This window comes from Silurus meridionalis, chromosome 1, assembly GCF_014805685.1.
Source record: "Silurus meridionalis isolate SWU-2019-XX chromosome 1, ASM1480568v1, whole genome shotgun sequence".
NCBI lineage: Eukaryota > Metazoa > Chordata > Actinopteri > Siluriformes > Siluridae > Silurus > Silurus meridionalis.
Genome location: NC_060884.1, coordinates 26,455,773 through 26,483,103, shown reverse-complemented (window position 1 = coordinate 26,483,103; position 27,331 = coordinate 26,455,773). Strand labels below are relative to the sequence as shown.

At 35.5% G+C, this 27,331-nt stretch overlaps 1 protein-coding gene across 10 annotated transcripts in view; it reads right to left on the bottom strand.

The window, feature by feature from the left end:
- The window catches only part of kank4 (KN motif and ankyrin repeat domains 4), a 52,547-nt gene that overhangs the window by 9,593 nt on the left and 15,623 nt on the right, over positions 1 to 27,331 (bottom strand). Inside the window, exons 2-7 of one of the 10 annotated variants that reach the window (XM_046847808.1) lie at positions 14,482 to 14,574; positions 14,324 to 14,351; positions 8,136 to 8,224; positions 5,195 to 5,279; positions 2,712 to 5,093; positions 1,250 to 1,343 (exon numbers count right to left, since the gene is read on the bottom strand). In XM_046847808.1, coding sequence (XP_046703764.1) covers positions 1,250 to 1,343; positions 2,712 to 5,093; positions 5,195 to 5,213 — 2,495 coding nt within the window. In that variant the 5' untranslated portion in view covers positions 5,214 to 5,279; positions 8,136 to 8,224; positions 14,324 to 14,351; positions 14,482 to 14,574. Of the gene's footprint in view, positions 1 to 1,249; positions 1,344 to 2,711; positions 5,094 to 5,194; positions 5,280 to 8,135; positions 8,225 to 14,323; positions 14,352 to 14,481; positions 14,575 to 14,858; positions 14,966 to 18,595; positions 18,852 to 27,331 lie in introns of those variants that run through there. The other 9 variants (XM_046847817.1, XM_046847798.1, XM_046847844.1 and 6 more) reach the window with 9 other exon arrangements.

The window sequence follows — 27,331 nt, the reverse complement described above, 5'->3', positions numbered from 1 at the left end:
TATTTATTTATATTTTACCTTGCTTTTGCCATCATATCAAACCCGCTCACTTGGTTTGAGATTAGGTAAGACTGTGTGCACGTCTACATTCCACCACATAGGTCTTGTGATTGTCTAAACACTCTAGGTGCGAGGATAGGTGCCAACCTTTGTATTCTTTATGTTATCTTAACTTGGTTTGTTTTGCTGTTAGTTAGGTTAGCTTAGATAAAATACAGCCTAGGGTCGTCCCTGATCATATGTTTATTTTTTTGTCATTGACCTCATTTTCTTGGCTCTGAGTCTAGTTAAGTAACCCAAGAATTGTTGTCTTCAGTCTTCACTCCTTCTGTTTCTTAGTTTCGCATTTGATCTTTAAAAGCAATAATCACTCTCTAACCTCTGGTTCTATTTATATTAATAATCATTTTGATCCAAACAAACCGAAACAAATAAACTGTTGTTGTTCCTGCACTTTCCCAAGGCCTGGCCACTGTGACAATGCAACAAATTGGAAAGTTAATCTGGGGTCAAAATGATGATAAATAATAAATATATCCTGCTCTCGATCCTACGGTATTTGAATACACAGAAAACAGCAATAAACTATAACACAGTCGTTTTCAGTAATTTAGAAGGAAGGCATTTGATTTTGTACACATTTTTTTCTTAAAATTTTTAAAATTTGTTGAATTTGTTTTACTGCATATATAAAAAAAGTTAAAAAATGAAATGCCCAAGAGTCTTTATATAAAGGGAGGACATTTGACAGACTAAACCAGAACTTGTGGCATACCATGCGTTACTTTTGTAGGCTTATTTTCTTAGCACTAACAAACTGCTTAAAAACAACAAGTAAACTCAAAGTCAGTCATGCACATATCTAAACTGACTAATTGTTAAACTTCTCCATTCAAAAAGGTCATTGTCAAATAAAGTTTTCAATCACAAAACAGAAAACATACAAAAATGTAAAAAGGCTTTTAGCATGCCATGTCAACTAATAATATATTGTCTTTGCAGTACCATTGGCCAAGTAGAGAATTATGTAATAAATTAGCATTCCCACCTCATACAGCATCTACTAAGATCAAACTTATTTCTCAGTCATCCAACTGATGAGTACCCCAGTGGTGCATAAAAGTATTTGTTTGTAAAAAATAATAATAATAATAATACAATAAAAAAATTTAAGTGGAAGCCATTACATGGATGGTGAAAACTGAAGATAAAAATGCAGAGCATAGCAAAAATTATAATAAAATTTTACCCTCCATTTACGCCAACAAATTTCAGGTTTTTCTTGGCTCCTCCAGTACCCTGCTTGTCAGGACAGTCTTTTTTTTTCATGATAGATTTGAGGCCTGGAAAGGGAGAGAGTGATCAGATGTGACATTTTTGCCAACTCTGCAACTGTTTATCCTCCCTAAATATATTCTACAATTGTACTGTAAAAACAATAAACCTTTTATTATTTTTATATTTACTGCCCTAAGAAATATTGTTTATGTCTTTGGTGAAAAAATTTAAGTAAATAAATCAAAGAATGTCGAATTGTAGGATGTGTGGTTGGCACAGGCCCCTTCAGACAAAATCAATCCTCTAGATAGAAGATTGATTACAAATAAGGTTAATTCCCCTTTGGCTGCCTTTGTGCAATCTGCATTAACTTTCTAAAATAGGCATAAAGCCTAGCTTTCACAAATACACCTATATATAACCATATATAACTAAATCTTGCAATTTTGTGGCTTGCTATGTCTGTACACCTGTACATTTATAAATTCTTATCACACCACTGACATTAAAAAGAATTTAACTAATATTCAATTAACTCAGGAATTCCTGATTAATGTGCAAAACGAAAAAGCTTGACTGTGGCTGCATAAATGCAAGCTTATGTCAAATTTAAGAATTACCTGTACGCATTAGTAGTTACTAAAATACTGCCATACTACACTGTTATCAGTGTTTGACCCATTAATATCATTTTATTAATAGATTGGTGTGCTGAGAGTAACAATAAAATCTTTTATTACATAAAAATGTTTAAGGAAGTTGATTAAGTAAGAGTCTTGCCAAAAATTAAAATAGGACATTATAGCCATAATAAATCATAGTACTTTGGATACTTAAGAAGGTAAATATGTTTGTACTTTTACACAAGTAAAAGTTTAAAGGGTGTACTTTTATTGTATCTCTACTTAAACTCAACTACATAGTTTGTGTACTTTGTCCACCACTTATTTTGTGTGACTAATATTTTTTTCAAATGCTATTTGAAGGACATAAACCAATGTTGATTTGACCTCCAGTCCTGGGGAAAGGAAATTGCTGTCTCAACAGCTCCATAGATTTGTTTTTGCAGGTCTTCCCTCTCAGGAGTTGGGTTAAAGTGGATCTATGTTTTCTCATAAGCATGGGGTCATGGTTCACCCATGTTTTAGATTCTTAGTGTTTAAGATAGCTGACCATCCTGACCCATTGATTGGAAGGTTAATTTTAAAATCCTATGTTTCTTTTGAGGAATGCCCATCTTAGCTATGCTTATATCTCTTTATTTTCCAATTCAACTACATGACACTTTGGATAAAATGATATGTCAAACGTATAAATGAAGAAAAATGTTCATGTATAAGAATTGACCAGCCAAAATCATTACTTTTTTTAACACCACTGTGTCAAGCATGTACATGTGCAACTAAGATAATACTAAGATAATGGTACTGTACCGGACTGCTTTGCTGCACCTCCTTTTTGAACCGGAGAATAAAAGGCTGACAGAGCACTAAGTGACCCTCGGAGGTGACTCTGGATGGTGCTGATCTTTGAGACAGGCTGTTTCTGCGTGCCCTCTGGTTTTGGTTCCTGGCTCCCACTCCCCAGGCTGGCCCACTGTTCATTTAGAAGACCTTGGATCCGAGTAACAACGTGGCCTATGGCTGCAGGGGATGCTGAAGCTTCAGCAGGCCTCTGAGTTTGCGGGTGAATGTCTTGTCCTTGCCTTTGCTTTTGGTCTTGCTGTAATTGATCAATTGTGCTTGAATCTGGTTTAATGGTTTCTATTGCCACAACAACATTCTCCACTAATTCTGTTTCCCCAGCCATAGACTTGACTTGTGCATTATCCTTGGGTACTGTTCCAACCAAATCATCTTCAGTCTTTTCTATGATTACATACTCTTCAGCCACATCACTATCAGTGATCATGCTTTCATTCATTTTTTCTTTGTCTGCATCATCTCTATCTACACTTTCTTCTTCAAACTCTTTTCTTTCTTTGGCCTCCAGGATATTTTCATATACAGTTTCAACTGCCTGGTCACATGTAACAATTTCCACACCCACAACCTTTTCAGTTGTCATCACCTGTGCTAACACCTCCATTTCTCGTGTCTCAATTATATTTGTTTGAGTACTACAGCACATTTGGTCTCGTTCTTTGATACTGTCAATAGGTTTAAGGTCAATATCTGTTAGAACTGCTTTTTCTAATACATGTTTGCTGTCAGTATTGACTGATGCATCGCAAGTAATTATGAATTGTGGAAGTAGCGGTTGTGGAACCGTTGACTCTTGCTCTACACTGAGTGCAATGGGTTCTTTTACTTTTTCATTTAGCTCCCCAATTGTTACATCTTTTTGCCTATTCTCTTCTACTTGTTCCCTCAATAAGGAGTTTGTTGTTTCCAGATCACAGCTGACCTGCCTTAATCTTTCCTCCAATATTTTGACTTTTTCTTTGAGTTCATGGACAGTGAGAACATCTTGTTCGTGTATTATCGAGGTTTCCATTTTTACAACAGGCTGATCAGTTGTTTCTGGTTTTTCAGTTTTATCTTGGGATACTGTGCCTTCAGATATATCTTCTTTCTCCTCTTTTATGGGAACGTCTACTGTTAGGTCAGACTCTTTGTCTTTTAATGGAGTCTCTAGCTTTTCCTCCTGTTCTTCTAATCCTTGTTCTGAAAGCTTTTCAGATACTTCAGTCTCATGCTCAGATTCTTCCAATGCTCTCTCTGATTCTTCTGAATCAGTTGGGCTTTCAACTTTTTCAATACGTATCACTGGAATAGAGACCACACCTAGAATTGGTCCTCTTTCCCAAACTGTGTAAGTTTGTGGCCCTTCAAGGTTCTGGGCCAGCTTATCTCTAGTTGACTCTATTTCAGGAATTTTAGTATGACTGTCACTCATAATGTCCTGGGAAATGGTTGGAGCTTCTTGCTGTTTTGTTGCTGAAGGACGGTTAGCACTTTCTTGCGATTCTGGCGGAGGATTTTCATCTGTCTCTGTCTCTGATTGAGTCTTAAACTGAGCCTGTGTTTGGATTCTTTGGAGCAGTTGCTCCCTTTCTTCTCTTAGAGAACATATCTGAGCCTTTAACTCAGGGATTGTCCTGACCTGCTCCTCCAGTTCTCGCACCCGTTTCAGTGCTGTTGTTATCTGTTGATGCAGGCTGGCCCTGTCTTGGGGAATACTCCCTCTTCTGTCACTACAATCTACAGGGCGAAACAGTTTTTCAGTTGAGCCATTTTGTGATTGAGAGCTCTGGTCATCAGTAGAGTCTGAAGCTTTCCTGTGCGGTACATTAACAGGCATGCTAGATGCTCGAAACAAGTGAGGCCTCACATTAAGGCTCAGGGAAGCTTGTTGGTCTTGTTGGGAAGCTGGAATATGGACCTGTTCCACAGTTTTGGGGGAAGAGAGGAAGCTGCTGCCTTGCACATTTGATTGACCTGCAGAGGGGCTTTGGCTGCTACTACTGCTACTGCTAGCATTGTCATTGCTGGCTTTAAAATCAAAAAGTTGTTGGACCTCAGTAACACGTGACTTGGGCTTGGAACCCAGGGTCGATGTGTTAGACCATGTGTCTTTGGCTGCAGGCCTTGCACCATGTCCTGGAAGGCTGAAATTGCGTGGCAGTGTGCTATATTTTGGCCCCCTATTCTTTCTCTGTATATGCACTCTCTTGATAGTATTACCCTTCTCAATGTCATCAACATATTTTAAGAAGTCCAGATCCAGGTGAAAGCCGTAGGGTGTTTCCACAGAATATGGCAGCTGTTTCCTTTGTCCCCCACTCTCAGACGTCTTTGTGGAAAAGCCATTTGCTGAAACACAAATCCAAATGTTTTTTTTATGATTGTTTGACATTGGTTTCCATTTAAGTAATTACATTTACAAAATAGTTAAAAAAAACAACAGTTGTTACCACTTTTCTTGTCCATCATTTGTGTCTTTCAGTGTCATCGACTCTCCCTCTCGCTCTGTCTCTCTCTGTTCTAAATATTAGCAGACTGTTGAAAGACAAGAATAGTAAAATTACAAATTACAAATGTGAATATTAAATTCCCATTATCACAATATAAACTGGCTGCAAGTTATATATCATTCTCAGTCAGATTAATTATCAAAGAAGGTCTTGTTAATTAGATATGATGTATTTGTTTGCCATATTCTTTGCTTTACTATAGTGCTGTATAGTACTGCAATTATTAAAAGTATTAGCACTGCAATTATTAATGTGTCCAGTGTTAGATAGGAGATCCATTAGAACCCTGAAGTTGCAATTATTTTGTGTAATGAAACAGATAATGAACCATTGACAAGTGTAAGCAATTTCTTGTAAAGGTTACTGTAGAACAACTGTGAAAATCCTGAAGGCAAGTGTGTGAAACATAACTACCTTCTGTGCTTAGATGGAATTTATTCCGATATTGCACATGAGACTGATTTTGATCTTTGCTGTTTGGGCCAGAGGCTTAAAATTTGATCAAGGACTCGATCATTTCTGGGAAAAGAGACTTTGATCAAATGTACAAAGCAGTGGTGAGTCACAAAAGTGGATCCTGACTTGAAGCTATCGGTGTAGATTAAAAGTGATTCAAGTTTTATCACTTACAGTATACCATTTGCAATTACTACTTATAACTACATAATTTATTCTAACTTCCAAATCATATATCTCAGAGTTTTTGACAGCAGCCTGAAGTCTATTAAAGTTGTTTGAATAGTTGTTGTGCTTTTTGTTTTATACTGCAATTCAACAAAGAGTCCAAACACTCTCAGAAATCCCCCTTCTTGCCAGAGAAGCACTACAGGATGCCAGTGCTGCAGCTGGTGAGCAGGTCATCAATCAACCTGGCAACATATTGTTTTTGCACTCCACCCAAACATCTTGGAGGAAAAGCTGATTGAATTCTAAACATTTAGAATATCAGTTGTAATAATAGAATGTATAATAGAATGAATATTGTTTGCACCAATGGTTAAGATTACAATGCTTTTGGAAATAGTTTTGGAAGTAGTATATGCATTTAAACATAAAGACATGTTTTATTATAGAAAAATGTAATTTGAGAGAACGATTACATCTTGTTTGACTTGCATATAAATCATCAATTATATTTAATTTATTGAAGGACACACACACGGTCCATAAAAACACAACAATACGACAAGCAAAAGCAAACCAACAATCACACACACACAGACACACACACACACAGACACACACATACACACACACACACACAGAAAAATTAATCTAATTCATTTTGGTTTCTTCTTTAACCACAATGTTGAATGACTGCCACTAATACTGGTGCCAGTGACAGTTAGCCCTCACTTCATATCTGCCAAAAAGTGTGATTCAACAGTGATTTAATATTTTACTAAAATGCGGTTGCAGGAACACAAGGTGATTAAGATGGATGAGTTTAGGTACCTGGGGTCAACTGTGCAAAGTAATGGAGAGTGTGTTAGAGAAGTGAAGAAAAGAGTGCAGGCAGGGTGGAGTGGGTGGAGAAGAGTGGCAGTGGAAGTGATTTGTGATAGAAGAGTATCTGTGAGAGTGAAAAGGACTGTTGAAATAGGACTGCGGTGAGACCTGTGATGTCGTATGGTTTAGAGACAGTGGCAGTAAGTAAAAGAGAGCAGGCAGAGCTGGAGGTAGCAGAGCTGAAGATATTAAGATTTTCATTGGGAGTGACGACAATGGACAGGATTAGGAACAAGTTTATAGGAGGGACAGAGCATGTAGGACGTTTTGGGGACAAATTGAGAGGCGAGATTGAGATGGTTTGGACATGTTCAGAGGAGGGACATAGGATATATGAGTAGGGGAATGCTGAGGATGGAGCCACCAGAAAGGAGGAAAAGAGGAAGACCAAGGAGGAGGTTTATGGATGTGGTGAAGGAAGACATGCAGGTAGTTGGTTGGAAAGAGGCAAATGTAGAGGAGAGAGTGGTATAAAGACAGTTGATCTGCTGTGGCGACCCCTAATGGGAGGAGACAAAAGAAGAAGACGAAGATTAATTGCCAATAGAATGTCAGTGTATTAGCAATGTCATTGTATTAAACTTCCACATGGAGGTTGAAGGGTAATGGTTTGTGGTTGTTTAAGAGCAAAGAAAGCTGGAAACTTATTCCAGGTGAAATACTGATTTAACATGGCAACCATTCCATAATTCAATGAGATGACTGCGGCTAATTAGATTAAATGTCATCATACAACAAGACAGTAACCCAAAACATACATCCAAGCTCTGTAACCGTTATTTAGAGCACAAACAGTCAGCTAAAGTGTTATCAATATTGGATTGGCCTGCCCACCTATTCTCTAAATCCTATCAAATCACATTTTAGTATAAAGTGCACTGTGCTGTGCAACTAGGTAATTTCAACAAAAGGAACATGCATGACGCTAAAAAAATAATAATAATAATTTGAGAGAGAGAGAGAGAGCATGCATTCATTTTTGGAAATGAAATACCAAACAGGGCAGGCCTGTGCATGGCCTTTTGACACCATACTGAGGAAGCAATTGTACTTCATCAGCTGAAATCTAATTACTAACTCATCTGAAGCCTGTGTATCTTTATTATACTGTGGATGAAATGTGTCCCACTGGCCCACATATGAACTACTGTATATTCTCAATGACAAAGGCCATTTGTTATTCTGCATAGATGAAATTGAATTAAACTAATGAATAGAGGACCAGAGGAAATGAGAGAGAGAGAGAGAGAGAGAGAGAGAGAGAGAGAGAGAGAAGAATTTGATTTGCCCTACCTTCTTGTGATTACATAAATGTAACACACACACACACACACACACACACACACACACACACACACACACACAAATGCACCTGCAGGCAGGTCTACAAGCTCAGCAGCTGCGCCTCTGTCCACTCATCAGTTCTGTTCTTTCATGGTGGGGAGACAGATCCATTCAGCACTGCAGAACCAAAAAACAGTAAACCCACGCATGCTTGCAAACAGTGTTTACCTTACTGTGACCCTGACTCTACTCTGAATAATCAGGCAGAACATGTCAAATAAAAACAGACTGTTTTTTTTTCTGCTGTGTTGCAAAATGTCCAACTTCAAATTAGGTCTATTGAATGATCATGTATTTACCAGAAATGCGCTTATAGTCTACTAATGTTAGTTCCAAAAAGTCTCTGTAAATTTTTTGTTAATACCTCAAAGGATATATGTAGGATAGACAAATACACAAATATGAAGCTATAGAAATACAAATGTAACCCTTGCAAAGATGTAAATATTTAGTTTTACATAAAACATTTACACTGGAGTGCTATTTATTCATCTTTACCATTGCAAAAATGTAATGATGTCTGACAAAACCTTTTGTTATTATATAATATAATATAATATAATATAATATAATATAATATAATATAATATAATATAATATAATATAATATATAATCAGTGGTGGACAAAGTACACAAAGCCTGTAGTAGAGATACAGTAGAGATTGAGTAGGTAAAATATTCCTACAGTAAATGTAAAAGTACTCCTTTTTCTCTTTCATTTGAGTAAAAGTACAAAAGTATTTTACTTAAAATGTACTTTAGTATCCAAATGCTAGGATTTATTATGGCTATAATGTCTTATCATTTTTATCACTAGACTCTTGCTTAATCAACTCAGTTTATGTAAAAAGACTTTGTTACTCTTAACACACCAATCTATTAATATAATGATTTAAATGAGTTAAACACTGATTGATATCTAATAAATTATCATGAGCACAAAACCTTTTCAACAACAAAAAAATCTGTGGCAAGTTCGAGTCAGGAGTTCTTTTATTATTTATTCCTCTCAAAATGTTCTCCTCGATGCTGAACTGATTGTTCATTCTAAGTAGATACCACTAACTGGCATTGGTGGGTCTAGCTTTAATGATGTCCTGGGTGAACCACGCCATGACCCAACATCTCCCTCTATTGATTCGTTTCAGCTTTGAAAAGCTCCTCTCTGCTTCGGCTTCTATCTCTGGATGAGTAAGAAATATTCTAAGAGCAGTCCACAAATTTGTCTCTACCTTGATTGGTGACTTGCTGCCCGCTTGACCAGTTTTTATCCTCTCTTAAAAAAAAAAAGGAACGACTGATTTCGCAAAATGTAACCTGCCCCAGGGTTGTACACCTGCCCCAGGAGCTGCTGAAACAGTTCTATTTTGCCCGTCATTGAGTCTGCCTTGTGTACATCCATAAATGTCTTGTTTGTGTTATCTACCAAATCAGACATCAAGAGACTACATTGGGCAGTCAGGACTGCTTAGAGGATTATTTGTGCCCCCCTGCCCAACCTCCAAGATCTTCACACCTTCAGAGTGGAGATAAAGGCTAAGAAAATCACTTTGGACCCCAAACACCCAGCCTACTCTCTCTTACGAACTGTTGGCTTTTGGTTGGCACTACAGAGCACCGTCCACCAGAACAGCCAGGCACAAGAACAGTTTTTTCTGCAGACTATATTCAGCCTGAACAATGAAAATATTCATAACTATACATTGTCTATCATAACTGACACATTTAGACATAGAATCTGAATGGTACATTTGTAAACTACACACTTGTAAATAACATATATGTACATTTATTTAAACAATATTCCTACTTATCTATATAGTGCATTACTTAAATGTCTGTTTTCTTATATTTTGTTATATTCCATCTATACACTATACATATATAGCGCACTATATGTTGCACTATGTCTGTACTTACTCCTGCACTGGAAGCTCCTGTTGCTAAGTCAAACTCCTTTTATGTGTAAACATACTTGTTAATAAAGATATTTCTGATTCTGATTCTTTATTACTTCAACTTTTAACACATGGAAATCACATGGAAATGTTATAAATTGTTATCTTCATTCTTGCCTAAATCTTTAATAAATTTGTTTTATAAAATAAAGTTGTTTAAGGGGCCAGTTTAAGAAATATACTGGAAAAATCTGTCAGTCTGTTGCTCAAAGATGTCTAAAACCTTGCTAGCGAAATGTGATTATATATATATATATATATATATATATATATATATATATATATATATATATATATATATATATATATACCTCATGGTGGATCTCAGACTTTGATCAAGTTGTTGTATGGCTATGGCCCAGATTTACATGTTACATGTTATGAATGTATTTTGGTTGAGGTACATGTAACAGGGATGCATATTTTAGTTCATATATATCATTATAGGATTATAGGATAATATACAATTTCATACGGTATAGATGTATTTTCTTGGAACTTGAGTCATGTCAACTGGACCTTTATCATCTGGTTAAATCAAAAGCGTTTCATTACTCATTTAAACAGCTTCTTTAGTCTGAAGAAGCTGAAGAAGAATGATGACTGAAGAAGCTGCAGATTAGTAGTGAAACACTTAGAGATAGAGGTCCATTTGGCATAAATCAAATTCCAGATAACCCCATACACATTACAGATGCTTTGTTATTGGTATTAGGTATCTGCCTAATTCTGTGGTTATTTATTATACTTGTGCTTGTATAAATTCCCTGATATTAACAGGAGACACCATGGGAGAGTGCGCGACATAAAACTAATGTATGCTGTCAGAGATCTGGATTAATTAATGAAGCAAAGCAAAGCAGACCACTGTGCAAAGATATCAAGAAAACAGTATAACTTTGCCATAGAGAGAAAAAGCGGTGTTGAGCTTTATCGTTAACCATGGTCCTTTTAAAAATCAACACAGTGAAGTGAGCATCCAGAAGAGGGGCCATTCAGTTCTACAAGCTACTGAACTCTTTGAGCACTGAAAAATGCCTGCTTCAGATTTTTACTCTGCTCCTAGGTCAAGTTGCATTTCACAGCATTTTATACTCTACACTCTGAACTCCCAGGTCGGCCTTCATTGTACTATAATACAACTATGGTTTAAAAGCTATATACAACTTTACAGCAAGGCAGTTGACCTCTTGCTCGTGTTTTGAGTTTATGAAGGGAGGGCATCATGTTTTGCTTCAGAATGTTACAGTATATGTTGGAATCCATGTTTCCTTTAATGACACAATTTTCTTGGTACTCCTCACCAGGGCATCACCACACATGCTGGACACCATCTGAGCCAAACAAGTTTATCTTAGTTTATCTCATCAGACAACAGGACATGGTTTCAGTAATTCATGCTCTTGGACAGGTTCTCCAGCAAACCGTTTGCAGGCTTGCTAGTGAGCCAGCTATAGAATAGGCTTCCTTCTGGGATAAAGGCCATGCAAACTGACTTGTTGCAGTGTGTGGCGTATGGTCTGAGCACTAACAAATCCTCAGAGTTCTTTGTCATGAGGTGCCATGTTAAACATCCAGTGGTCAGTATGAGAGAACTGTACTCAAAGCACCAAATTTTGACTGCTCAAATACAAAATACACAAATTTGTATGGTCCTGTCAAGCAGATAAAAACATGAACATGATGAACAGGACATGTGGCTTTGCATGGTTACACAACGTACAGCTGTTATCACGTGTTGGCAGCTATTTTGACAATAGTGGTTGTATATTATATATTTATACAGTATTTGTTTATATTTATACAGTATTATATGGCCTGCATCTATTGATTATTTTAGTAATCAAGTATTCTACTGTTTAGTTCATCGCTTAATCAAGTAATCGGATAAGAAGTACTTTTTCTTTATTAAAGAGCCAAACATAATATACAAGAGAAAATAAGACTGGTCTCTTAAAACAAACAAGTAATCTGTTACCTTTTCTTAAGAAAATGTAATTTATATTTTTATTGCTGAAATTGCAATCTGTTAAAACTAAACCCATTTAGTGCATTTAACTGCCATATTACATCAAAATGCAAATACATATATAAATAAAAAATCATAAATACTTTAAAAAAGGTAAATGCACTGTATGGTCTTTTCTTCATGTTTCAGTTTGAAATGATCCCAAACTTTGAAACTTTCTATTTTTTTCTTTGGTCTGAATTTTCTCCTCGCCCTCACGGTTTCAAAACTTTTGTCTGAAAAGTGGCGTACGTACGTTTTATGCACATGCCACGTTTGTAAATGAGACTCCAGAGTGGTCCAGAGTTTAGCAAATGGTGTGTCAGTAATAATGGTCTCAAGGAATCGTTTCAGCCCTATATATATATATATATATATATATATATATATATATATATATATATATATATATATATATATATATATATATATATATATATTCCCCTGATAACGTGCTTAATACAAAATAGGTTACTCATGTTAGCATTAGATTTGGCTTTGACAAGTATCCAAAAACATGCAATCCTACTCATACTTGGTCTAAAAATGGTATTGAGGCACCCCTATTTCAGTAGAATATGTCCAAATTTCATCATGTATTTCCAGGCTTGTACCTTTTTTTCATTAGTGATTCTGGTTTATTTTACTGTAGCTTGTTATATTTCTTATGTAAAGTATATTGTAAAGGTAACACTGGTTTACTTACTTAAACATTATTAGTATAATTGAAAGTAGCATCTCTCTCTCTCTCTCTCTCTCTCTCTCTGTGCTTATTTTATTCCCTCTACATCTACTTCACTAGTCTTGTCCTTTTTAATGGCAGGTCTTAGAACTAACTAGTCCACAGTGCATGTATCTGGAGGAGGGAGTCAAAAAATCTGTTCTTCAGAGAAGAAAGAAGCATTGAGGAGGAAAAAATTAAAGGACCACAAAATTTGTATATAACATATTATGCAAAGAATGAAAAGATGTCACACATAAGAAATATAGAGTATATGTGTATATACAGCAGAGCACATACAGATACACTGGCACATAATTCAGCTACACATGCGAGTGTGCAAGCTTTCATTAGGCATGTGAGGCGACTGGATATAAATTATTTATTCTAGCCCTGTAGCTAATGCTACTCAGAGCATCAGTGGTAAAGAAAATAACGAGAAAACGCTTTCCATTAGTTCTCTGTGGATTTAAGAGATGAAGGGAAGAGGGAGGAGAGTAGAGCAGAGCAGCGAGGGAGAGATGCAGAGAAAAGAGCTCTGGTTAATTAGTAGAGGAACTTGGTAGAATGTGTGAAGTCAGAGCTACAGTGTATTTTTCAACATGGGAAGACAAGGGGGGACAAAAGAGGGAATGGCGAGATGCAGAGTGATGACAGGAATTGTGGAGGATGTGGGTGTGGGTAAAGGGTGATGGTTGAGAGGGATTGAGATCTTGATGTAATGAGTGACAGCAAAGCTCTAGGTGTGTGTGTGTGTGTGTGTGTGTGTGTGTGTGTGTGTGTGTGTGTGTGTGTGTGTATGTGTGTGTGTGTGTGTGTGTGTCAAATGCTTCATTGTGTCATCTCAGATTAACAGGATACAACATCAGAAGTGAAACACACACACACACACACACACACTGAGAGCGAGAGACAGAAAAAGGTTGTTAGATGTCTATATAGGTGATACCGATTTAATGGATATCGATTGTCCCAAAACAAAATCCAGACCTACAGATCATTGATATGGATGGTGGAATAAAATACCTTTTAAAAAGAATCCAGTATGAAATGTTACACTCCTGCTAGTTTTGCACTCGAGGGTCATGAAGCAACTCAGTAAGGAAATGAAAGTCTGCATGGTAACAACCACTACACTACACTAAACTGCAAAGCTTCTGAAAGTAAGCAGCACTACACAGTACATGAACATGTACTACGTTGCACGCTGACTGCAAAAGAATGCCCAGGAAATATGCACACAGCAGATACAGAGAAGCCCATCTTCACACCTAAATGCAAAACAGGTTGGCTGGGCGCCAGACAGAATCGACGTTGTCTGCAAGCTGCCTCTGTGCCTGGAGATAAAGCCTGTCTGCTATTCTGTTATTCCTGCACTGCAGCAGCAACCGAGCCACTCAGAAGATGAGGCAAAAAACGAAAGTGCAGCACTGGAGGGGGGACTTGGTCTTACACACACACACACACACATATACACACACACACACACACACACACACACACACACACACACATACAGTATATATACCTGTGCTTCACCTGTGCTGGAAAGGCAACTGCAGACAGAGAGAGAGAGAGTGTGTGTTTGTGTGTGTGTGTGTGTGTGAGAGAGAGAGAGAGAGAGAGAGAGAGAGAGAGAGAGAGAGAGAGAGGAAGACAGAGATAGATAGAGAAGAATTCTTTTACCTGGCATGTGTGTAGTAAAGTATTTAATCCCTCTTCTCTTCTCCCTAAACTGTGTTTCTCACCGTCACTTTTCCCCTTCCTTCCAGTTTCAACCTAACAATACAATACAGGAAGGAAAGGGGGATGAGACTGTGGAGTTTGATTGTCACAAGAAAGCGAGAGTGAAAGAAAAAAAGAAAGAGACCTACACTGGCCAGATGATTGCTAATCACAACACACAGATTGAAACAAACCAGACCATAACAATACCAAGACTAATGACAGTATTGGGCAAAAAGGTAAGAAAACAGTGCCTCATACACTCAGGAATGTTCACTTCACTGTTACAATCCCACCCTGACAACCACCTCCCCTGTTTTCATGTCAGTTAAACTCACATGTTCTGCTGCCTCGAATGCAGTGACCTAGAGAAAAGTAGAAAATCCCTCGTGCTATGACTCCTGTCTGCTCAAGACCCTGTAAATATGACTGAACTTTGAGTGAACTCCCACAACTCAACAGTGTAATCATTAATGTTGGGTGGGGGGGAATCATTAACCATGCTATGATAGGTCTACTTCTCCTGCTCTCTCTCTCTCTCTCTCTCTCTCTCTCTCTCTCTCTCTCTTTATACACACACACACACACTTGCTCACTTATCAATCCCACCACACTAGCTTTTCAAACGACGGCATTGTCATATCTATGGTCTAGCAATTCATAAGCAGTACATTAGCATACGTTTTTCTCCAGTGAGCAATTTTATATTCAACATCTTGCACTGTAGACAGTTTTTTTTTTTTTTTTTTTTGCATACATAATCTGTTAAATTTTGGGTATCCCGTTATAATGTGCACAATTGCATATCATGATATTTCATGTTATATTTCAGTGTTAGCTTATAAGATGCTGTTTACATAAATGTACATGTTGAGGAAGAATTGTGATTCTGACAAATGAATAATTCACATTCATAGAGTTCTTGGATTTGTTTCACTTGTTTTTTTGTTTTTCTTTAGTTAAAACTTTGATATTCCAATTTTAGCCATGGCAAGAGGTTAGCAAGTGTTTATTGATATTAAATGGAGCGTGGGTTGGTTTGGTCTTTGCAGACTAAATCCATTACACTGATGATGCTGCTTAATGTGTATGAAGACTTGCTTTTGTTAAACATGCTAGTCAGACATAGAGATATAAGTACACACTATCCCTCATCTTGTAGCAAATCTATACAAGTGGTGCTATGGAGTTTATGTATTATTTTTGTGTTTTTGGAGTACTTTATTCCTGGGTTTTTGACATCATTATTCTGCAGTCATTTACACTTACATATTTGTTATTATAATTTAGTTTTTTTTTTTTTCAATTTAATTTCATTAGTTGTTTATTTCTTTATTGTTTATGTGGAGGCTTTAAATAAGACTAAAACTCGTGAATAAATAGTATAAATTATTATTATTAGCAGACAAATAACTAGTCATACACTACAATACACATACATAATAGGAATACAATTAGTATTGTTGGACAAGGACTGCTGTTCCACAAAATTACCAACCATCTAATTAAATTACAACCTATAAAAATTTTTTATGAATCTCTACAGTTAGCATATAATGGGAAAAAAAACATCCATCAGTCTCCCAAACAAGCAACTAGTGAAGCATTACAATTTTTGCATGCATGCATTGGATGTCATTCTACAGTTTAACCTCTTTTTAGACCACTCTTTTTCTACCAATTTATCTTCTTTCTTTTATCTGTAATAGCTAATATCTGTATAAATCCTGTAGTGCAGTACATAAGTCTCTCCTCGGCCATGTCATAGTCAACCTGGCTGACTTCAGGAGATATGCTTTAGAGAAATGCTTTGCTTTTCCATTTGTATGTAGGTTCCTCCATCTCGAGATGGTTATTAAATTCAGACATGCAGTAGAGAGATTTGTCGATTCCCAGACCTGTGCTGGCTTTGCTGTGGTTATATTTCACAGAGCAGCTGAGTGAGTCATAGGCTGGTGTCAGTGTTTTACTTTTACAGGACACGACTGGAGTGAAGGATTGTGGTGAGTGCAGAACAGCTGGGACATGCACAACTCCTGAGGTTCTCATCAGTAAATGTATGAATCGCAGGGGTGCTTAGGGACACTGACTTATCACAAACGTAATGCGTACTATACCCTGAGGGGGAGCTCATTGTGAACTTTTTTGCATGTACTGCATTTTGCACCAGAGGATTGATTTGACTAATGAAAGCCCATTTTCATTCATCTTGCCTGTGGCGTCTGGCTGGTTCAGCTAAATTGGAAGAAGGCTACCTATTATTTCCTTCCCCCCTACTGACACTGACTTTTATTAAAGAAATACACCTCAATATATGAACATAAACAAACACACACACACACACACACACACACACACACACACACACACACACACAAAAGCAGTAGGCTTGTTTTCTCAAGAGTTTAAGTGGAAAACATAAGAGAAAGCAGGAACCGAGCACATGGGTTGACTAGCCTAGTGTTGTTCAGAAAATAGACCAAAATCCAGTGCATGAGAAAGCTCACTTTTTACGTGGCACAAACATTACACATTCACATCCACAAACTATGTGGCCCTTTGTGTTATTGTAGTTACAGTACACTCCCTGATATAATTTCTCCACGTTTCCTGTGCATGGCATATAGAGTTCCACGTATGGCGTCTGCCTCTGCTGCTATCTATACAACCAGATCTTTATCATCCGTGTGTGTTTACAGTGGCACGTCCTATTGAACATAGCATTTCATTTCCGCCCAAACTGGAATGGATCATATTTGTTCATGCTAAACATGGGATAACAGTCAAGATACTGTACCAAAGGAAACGAGAATGAAATGCCAAGGAGAAACGTCTAGCATTTGGAAAGTCATTAAATTTGGTCTTAAAATATCCTCAATGCACTGCACACTGCAGTTATTATTAATATGCCTGGACCATTATTACACCTTTCAGTTTTACTTTCTTTCTTTTTCCATTTTGTGTCACTTCTGTCACTTTAAGAGCAATCAGGTATTGTTAACAGATATTCAAACTATAGCAAGTTTCTTGGAGAGAACTGATACGTGTGTGTGTGTGTGTGTGTGTGTGTGTGTGTGTGTGTGTGAGAGAGAGAGAGAGAGAGAGAGAGAGAGATTTGTTCAAGTGTACTCTTAATTAAAATGGTCTTGAATGAATGTGTAAAAAAAATGTATACAACTTTTTGACTTAAATCAATAATGCATAATTTTTTTCACTATAATGATGTTATTATATTTACAAAGGGATTTGTATAATGCACACTCAAAACATTTTTGCTTTTTTTTTTTGGATAAGTAAATTATTTTTGATATGGTCATAGATTCAATAAGGAACTGTGAGATATTTGGAAAGAGTCTCCAGTATCAGTCAGTGGGAAACAACTAGACTGTTGGACCAGGGCCAGGAAGATTGTGAAGGACCTCAGTCATTTGTGGAAGCACTTCCGCTTCTTAAAAGCAAACACAGAGAGAATGAGGAGGAGCTTCTTCTCGCAGGTCATTCGGAGTTAAAACCAAAAACTAGTACTGGACCTCTCTCTCCGTCTTCACTGTTTCTGCACAACTTTTTTGCACTATTATATGACACCTTAACTTTGGACTGTCATTTCAACGCTGAACTTGCACAGCACAGTGTCAGTTTATACCACACCATACTACACTTGGACACTTTAAGGACAATCACACTAAATCACTTTAATTTGTACTTTCAATATCTGCCATATTCATTTATTTCCATCTAGATTCATGTACATACATATATTTTCTATATTTTTTTATAGTTTATACTTTTTCTCTTTAATTTTTTTATCCTTATATTCAATCCCTTTTTTCATGCTTAAATGTCGGACGGTCGTATAAAGCATTTCACTGCATGTCGTACTCTGTATGTATGTGTATGTAACAAATAAAATTTGAAGTTGAACTTGAAAGCCGTAATTACGTTTGCCCTCACTTGAACGTTTACATAAAACATTGAATTATACACTTTATAGTTTATTTACAACAATATAAATATAATGTATTGGTTATTAATGTTTTAAGATTACATTTCTTAAACAATTAAGAATTAAACCTACCAGAGACCAGCATCGCTGTCCAGCTCAATTGTTCAAAACGTTGATGTATTCTTCTCTATGTAAATAATCCCATAATTCAACTCCAGAAAAGTTTCAGCAAACATTGTTGTAAAGATACTAAATATAAGTAAATTGCTTTTACCACCACTAACATTCATGCTGTATATAATTGATTTCAATAATACCTGTGTATTCTGTGAACAGTAGTCTAGTTGTGTTTAACACCTGTAAAATAAGTGCTTCTGTTTCCCTGTTCCCTAGCATATGAATATTTTGGATATGCTGTTTCTAATGGTTGCTTTTCAGGTAAAAATGGTATTCTCAGCTGGACTTTGGCCTGTTTGTGCACGGATATGTAGGGCCTGTTTTTTTTTTTTTTATAGAGATTAGATGTGTGAGTGGATATGTGCTAAATGCTGTAAATGTGATAAATGCTGTTAATATGTTAAATCTTACCTCTATTCTTAAGCACAGGGCATAACCAAACTGGCCAAAATAACACAAACTATGGACAGTTTGTAAATGCCAATCAGCTTACAATACATGTCATTTAACTAGAATAGGAAACTAGAGGAGAACAGCAAATTGGAAAAACAAGCAAATTGGAAAAACAATTTTATATAGTATATTATGTATGTGAAATCCAACTTAGCAAATGTTTATTCTGCTGTGCTAAAGTGCCAAATTAAAACTGTTTAAAAGAATAAACTGCAGGTGCACTTAGTGGATGTGTTGAGGCTGATTTACATAGAAAAAGTATGTGAATCATGTAATATGCAAAGTAGGAACACAAAAGATGTGGTGTGTTAATTGTTCTTTTGGGGAAAATGCTAAAAACTAATTCAGTAAGGCAACCAGCAATATGTGCTGAATCTCCTCTTTAAAAACCCCTCTGTAATACTCTGTAAAAGAATCTGTAGCTTGAGTGTTTTTGTTTTCAGTTGTGCACATGACATGACACATGCAAACTTTTAGAAATATTAGTTATAAATAATTTTAAAAATAGATAAATTGTAACTCTAATGTCTATGAATGTCTATGACAGCATACAGTATGAAGAGCATGATGTGAAATAAAGCAAACCAAAAACCTGAAGCCAGGAGAAGGGAAACAATTGGAAAGAGGGAAAGAATGCATGGAATTAACGTGTGAGATGTTCAGTGTCCAGCTGTGTTCAGAGGCACAGGGACAGAGAGAGGCATGCAGGAGAGAAATTGAGATAAAGGGAGGTCTGAACAGGCTTCCTGAGGAAAAGTGCTGTGTGAGAGAGGACGATAAGGCCCTTAGGGTAACTTAAGTTTAAACAGCCATCACTGAATCAGAGCAACAATCCAGAGAACAAAGCTAATGAAAAAAAATTCCACCCACACAGTGAAAAACTGAGATGGAATCTAGAAAAGTGTAATAGGAACCCAACATTTCAGTATGTTATGGTGTTATAAACAGACTGATTTTTGTATTATTGATTTATCAAAAAAAAAAAAGGGAACTTACTGTAGTTTCCACACATATCCACAACCACACTATACAATCTTGTGGGACATCTTCCTAGAATACTGGGGATTATTATAACAGAAAATGTGTACAAAATGTGAAATTAGATGTTTAAAAAGCACATACCAATCATATGGCCAGGTGTCCATAAACTTCATCCATATAGTGTATTCTAAAATGTATTCTAATTCTTTAATTAAACATATTATTTTTTGCCAAATTTCATATTAGACCCACTCAAAGGCTAATCCAATCCCTACAAACACACCTAATCATATCATGCCCCTGGAGCATTGTAGTAGTAAAACCCTATGATTCATGTTTGACCTACACACCTAACTGGGGATATGTGCACTTTTGCATGTTAGCCATTTCTGGAACATGAGTAACATAAAATATTGACTTTATAAATATGAATATGTTTTTACAATATTATATGTAGATGACCTTAATTTCTAGGTGCAGACATATTTGTTATATTCATTATTTTTAATAATACTCTTTATTTTCCACAACCACAAAATACTTCCCATGGCTGTTCATGTGTTATTTCTTTATTTGAACGCTATGTGGTTAAAAGAAAATGGGGATATGAGCACAACACTCTCAAGATGCCACCTCATCATCAGCCTGACAAAAGAAAAGACTTCTGTGTGTGTGTGTGTGTGTGTGTGTGTGTGTGTGTGTGTGTGTGTGTGTGTGTGTATCGGTGATGTGATTGTCCCATGGGTAAAATGTTTTTGTGAGGAAGTCTTGATGTAAGTTTAATTAGCATGGAAAATATAAATGTTACAACACACACACACACACACACACACACACACACACACACACAGAGTCCATACATAGTTACTCTGTAGTAATGTTTAATCCAATCTTTTACATGTATCTAAAATGTTCATCGAAGTAAAAAGCTGTCATTATGTCACAAAAGCCCAGGACATTGCACTGCTTTTCCAGCAGAGGTCAACACCTGACTTCTAGCCTTATATATATATATATATATATATATATATATATATATATATATATATATATATATATATATATATATATATATATAGTGTAATTTCAGAGCTGGGTTTAATTCTTTGATTGACCATACCATGTTTTGTTGTTTTGTTTTTGTCAAAAGATGGATTTTCCATTTTTTTTTCATCATATTTTTCTATATGGATTTTCCATTTTTAAAAAAAAAATTCTGTTCTTGTCTGTGCTTAACTAAAGTAATCTACTAAATTTCCTCCTTATTTCACATTATTTCTTCACATCATTATTTGTTTATTTCACATTATTAATTATGTATGATTTTTAAAATTCACCTTAAACTGACTAACAATGGAACAATTGTGACAATTGACTGAAGATTTATTTTTCTACTGCATGCCACTACCAAATATGTGATCAGTTGTTAACAATACACAGTCAATTGTCAATTGTTAAAAGACAATTGGCTTTATACAGTCAGGGGACAACACACACACAGACACACACACAGTCTGTATGTCTGATGTTTCACCCATGTGAGGTCTTCTGTATATTTACTGACCACAACCTTTAAATTAAAAAGGTTGAGGTCTGATTTATACTTCCACATAAATGCACATCTGTGGCACTAGTTTCCAGAGTGAAAATTCAGTATTTGTACAGCACTTTAAACAATGAACATTGTCACAAAGCCGCTTTATTATAAATATAAATTTTAGATGTCAATTCTAGATGTCAATCCAGAGGTGACAGTTACAAAGAAAAATTAAATGAGTTGATGAGAAACACACAGTTCTTGGCCTGATGAATGTATCAGATGCTAATAGAGCTAATAAAGCTGAAAATCTGGCTTAGGACGCTGATATGGTGATCAGGCCAATAAACAAGCCTTAATTGTCACTTAGCAATGTATATTCAAACATTTCCCAAAAAACAACAAAAAACTAAAGAAAATGAAACACTTTCATTTGCGGTTAATTGCCGGCCCTCATTAGTTTGTTAAATGAGCCATTTCAAAGAAAACAAACACAGCTTTAGAAACAAGGCACAGTTACTTATTATAATATAAGTAATAGGTATATTGCAGGAGTCTGTGTTGTTTTCAGTAATGTAATGCTTTAAGTTATTGCAAAGCAAATCATTTAATATAAATTTAGCAGAGGAGCAAGTCACCTAATTCTGACTACAGTATTAATTTAATTAGTTAAATTGTCATGTGTGATCACACCGAGAATATACATTAAATAAAATAAAACAAAATCCAAATACTATTTTTTGTTCCTTGTATTGCCTTTTTATTTTTTTATTAATTCAGCAACATCTAATGGGGACTCAATCACAAATGATTATCAAAATAATCAATGAAATTAATGAAATTGGGGTTAGTTTGCTCTGTACTGTGTGTTCACTCAATCTGACAATGCTTCAATCAGTCTTATGGAAGCTACACTTGGCACAACATTATTTGGAAATTAATGTAGTCTAGCTAGGCTAAACAGTTTTGGAAGGCATTCATCGTAGCATATTCCTCAAAGTGTTCTGACTTTAGCCAAGCAAAATAGAGCAAAACCTTTACTGTGCTTATCATGCTAAGGGAAAAAACAACAATACCCCCAAGCTGATGAATGTTTTTAAAAAAAAAGCACATAAAAATTATCTGGCCATTTAAGGAACACCACATGTGTAAATGTGTGTTGCTTTCTCTGGTTTGATTTATTTATTTGATGAAAACCTGCATCAAATGATGGACTGCACATGGAGAAATGGTATTGTATGATACACAAAAAAGACCCAATTAAAAAAAACTAAATGGTAAAACATATAGCCCACATAAAGATGTGGCATGGGTAAAGAAAAAAATGTAAGCAAATTAATAAGAAGAAAGAAAAGAAAAGAAAAGAAAAGAAAAGAAAAGAAAAGAAAAGAAAATGGCTGTGATTTGGGACCATCCAGCTACAGGAGTATTTGTGAGGTCAGGTACTGATGTCATGCCAGGAGGCCTGGAGTGCAGTCAGCATTCCAGTTCATCCCAAGTTCTAATCATCCTTACTATGCATTTCAACTGTGTACTAGTGAGGTAACTATGCTTAATATAGACACTATAGGCACACACAGAATAAATAAAGCAGAGCACCCAAAAGTTTGAAAGGCATGTGAGCATTGCTATTTTGGGCTCTGATGTATGTGTTACAAAAGGTGTTTCAACTTTTCACCTTTTTTTTTAACCAAGATTTAAAAACGTTTATTTCACAGATATAAACTGATTTGTTATTGATTTTCTTAACCTCTTAGATGTTGTGCAATCATCAGTCATTATTACCAAAAGAACTGCAACAAGTGCAATAGAGGATCAATGGTACAAGATTTGCTCTTGTCCATGTTTACACTGTGAATATGTAGGTGTACGGTGCACACTAGAAAGAACAGTAAATTACAAGGATGCTTAGGTTGCTTTTTTTTTTCACATTTGAAAACTTTCAAAATAATACTCCGTGGCATCCAAGGTTTTATTTTATAGCAAATGATCAGAATCACAATAGAATCAATTTCTGCAAAACAAACACATAGTCTAAGTGCAGACAGTGGGTCTATGAAGTATGGATTTATTATTATTATTATAAGTGTCTAGCATGGTGACCTTGTTTGGGGGGCTTGTTTTTGGCATTTTGTCTGTTTATGACTTGTATTTGTGCTATATAATTTGCTAAAACCTGGTAAAACTGAAAAATAAGCAATAAGATGCATTAATAAATCCTACTACCAAAGTAGAAAAATATTACTGTCTTTATATTTAATATACAAATGCTATATGCCTCAAAGCTATACAATAAGCAAAGGTATACAATAAAGCACTTTTGTACATCGCTCTAGACAAGGGCGTCTGCTAAATGCCGCAAATGTAAATGTAAATGTCTATCACAGTCAAACAAATGGTTTTATTATTATTATTATTATTATTATTATTATTATTATTATTATTATTTATTTTTTATGAAATTGAGTTAGTACTGAAAACAAGTTTACCCAATGTGTAAACGTTTTCACCCAGTTTCTGGGTGAAAATGTTTTTTTGTGAAAGAAAATTTTGAAAACAACAGACACTTGAACCTGGGAAATTGGCATCCTTCCACATCTTTTAATGCTTAAGAGATGTATCGAATGTTCCACATATTTTAAACAGGAAATTCTCCCTCTGTGGGCCTTTGCTCTTACATTCTGCCTTCCTTCATTCCTCGAGAGGAAAAAAAACAATACTGCACTCCCATCCCTCTTTGATCTGCCGTCTCCTATTTTTTTTTCTTTTTTTTTTCTGTTTTTTATGGTTATCTGAATTTTTCAACAGCAAGACGCCTCCAACAGTGAATCTCTCCACCCTTTAGATCTCCCAGACAGAAGAATGTTTAAGAGGTAGCAGCTGCAGGAAAACTGCATTCCTTTAATGTAATGTCTTCCCTCCTCACCTGGCACTACTTTAGTTTGAACTTGGGTCACTAGCTCTTATCAGGCATGTGTGGATTTCTTTGGAATCTGATTTGATAAGATGTAAAACTTTTCAGAGATAATATTTGGGATTGTTTCCCAGAGATGGCATGATGTTTCACCAAGAAAACCTTAGAAACGTGTGCACAAAATTTACTTAAAGTGGGTGATCAAATGCAAAACGTTTCTGTGCGTGTGTGCTCGTGATGAATGACGCACCTGTTTTGAAAAAGAAAGCAGCTGAGTCTGAACAGTTTTTTGTAGTTTGCTGATCAATAACATTAACATATATCAAGAGTAGGACTAAAAGACAACAAAGGCATTTTTGAAAGGTTTTGTACACTATTTTTTTTCCTGTTTAATAATTATTTTATATGAATCAAACCTTATGATTTAAAATTACAGTAAACAGTTTAAATAACAATTTATATACTATTTTGTTGCCATTATGTGTTTAGGAAATTTAATTTATATTGATGGTTTAAATTTAATGGTACAGCGTGAATCACAGTGGCAAGCATGCACATACAAGACAGGTAGAGCTCACGGAATGAAGAATGAATATGATATTTTAAACCTCCATCACACTCTAAAATATCAGAGAAGCACAGAATTACCAAGGTCACTCACTCATTGAGAAAAAAATTAAAAAATAAATAAATACTATCTCTTAGGAGTCATGGGCAATATGACTTTTCTATTTCTACAATAAAGCGGCATCTAAATGCAACCCATATGAAGACCAGTCTTGCTTAAACATGCTTTAAACCATGTTTCATGGAAGAGGATAATAATAAGACATGCAGTTAAATCATGTATTTTCATGCCATATATTAAGGTAGAATAAATAGAAATACTCTGCAAACAATAAAAGACAACACTCTTAGAGCAGCAGTCAGACAGTGTATGTTAAAAAATGCAGGTTTAGTTATGAGAAAACTAAAGGTTATTTAGAGTTGGTTTATGTGGGCTTTCTTTTAGTTCATTCGGTTCTTTATTTAAGTTTTTTTCCTTCATACTTAATTTCAGTCTCTTTACAATATTCATTCATTTACATGTGCAATTACATTTACGGTATTTAGCAGGAGACGCCCTTTACCAGAGTGATGTACAAAAGTACTTTGAAGTCTCTATCAATAAATAAATCAGCACTGGTTCATTAGGTTGCAGACTTAGGATGCCACCAGCCTAAACTCTGTTAGGAGGAATTATAGCACAGCAATACATAAAACAAACAGGGAAATTAAGTAATAACTGTCAGGAAAAGGTGGGTCTTCAACCATTGTTTAAAAATTGTTCTATGTTTTATTCTCTTTTACTTTTATTTTATGAGTCCATTGTCTTGTCTTGTTTGTTTTTTAGCTTTTAGGCCTTGTGATTCGCTATGAATAAAGTCGACCTGACTTGACTTATACAAAACTGCCAGATTTTTCTTTTTCAGAATGTTTTTAAAAAAGATTTTTCTCTAAATGCATTCAAAATACGCCTTTAAAAAAAAGACAAAAATAGAAGAAAATAAAAAAAATATCCATAGTCTTGCATTTCAAAATCAAATATGGGAAATATGGCAAAATCAGGCAATAAATGTCATGTGGACTTTCTTTCATCTTTCAGATCTATCTGCTCACATTTTATTAAGCCTAACTGCTACTTACTAGCAAGAAACTCTTTGGAATGATTTTCAAAATCATTTACAAATCAGACGTGTCAAACGAAACACTATACTGAAGTTCCCTATACATGCGGGTAGCTGTAGTAATCACAATATTGTAATAAAATTTGTTGTAGTTAAGAGATCTGAAATCCATTCACATTATTAATAGCATTTACTCCAATGGTGTAAAGCAGATTTTTACAACATAAAAGTAGGAGAATGCTCTTTAACTAAAAGGCATTTATGGAATGAGTCTCGAATGTCAGCACTTTATTACTGTCAAACAGTGAGAATTCTAACACAGGTAATCTTCAGGAAGGAGGAATTTGTCCGTTGCTACCATTACACAGTGGCCTTTATGTCTTATTAATGTAGAGAGAGAAAAACGAACTATCAAATGGACTTTTATTAAATTAACATTTATTTTTATAGTTACTGTGGTATAAAAGGAATAAAATACTCTGTGACAAGCTTGGTGTAGTAATGGCTATCCATATCATACTATATTTAACTTGCACTTGCATTTGACTGTGCCATGTTTAAATTGTAACCTAATGTCATGTTAAAAATTTTTATATATTTATTTTAAATGGCATTCCATTGATTTTTGCATGTATTCACACTGCCGAATTTAAAAGTGAAATATTATATAACAAATGGTCAGATAGTAACCAGGGATTTCCCAACAGCCGTTTGTACATCTCATGCAAGAAAATTGGACTCGCATGCAATGACAGAATTGTGGTCAACACGCCTTGTTTTGGACAAAACTCTATAACTTTTTCCAGTTGCAGTGCTTATATAATCTGAATTCTGAGGTCTAAATATCAGTGTTGGTTAAATCTGATGTGAAATATATGTGCAATAAAAGAGCACTTAATCTCTCCTAAATATTTTTTCCAGCTATGGGCTGTGATTTCTCTTGCAGTTGGAAGGTATGAGGTTTTTTTTTTCTACAGGCAGGCCACTTGTTTTTTATTGCTTCTACAATACTCAGCAGCTTTTGAAATATGTATTGACAATGTAGTTAGTTCGATGGTGTGAAAAGAATACCATTTTGTCAGCTTGTGAACAAGAATAAATAGTTACTTCTTAAAAATCAGGCTAACTAATGCATTATG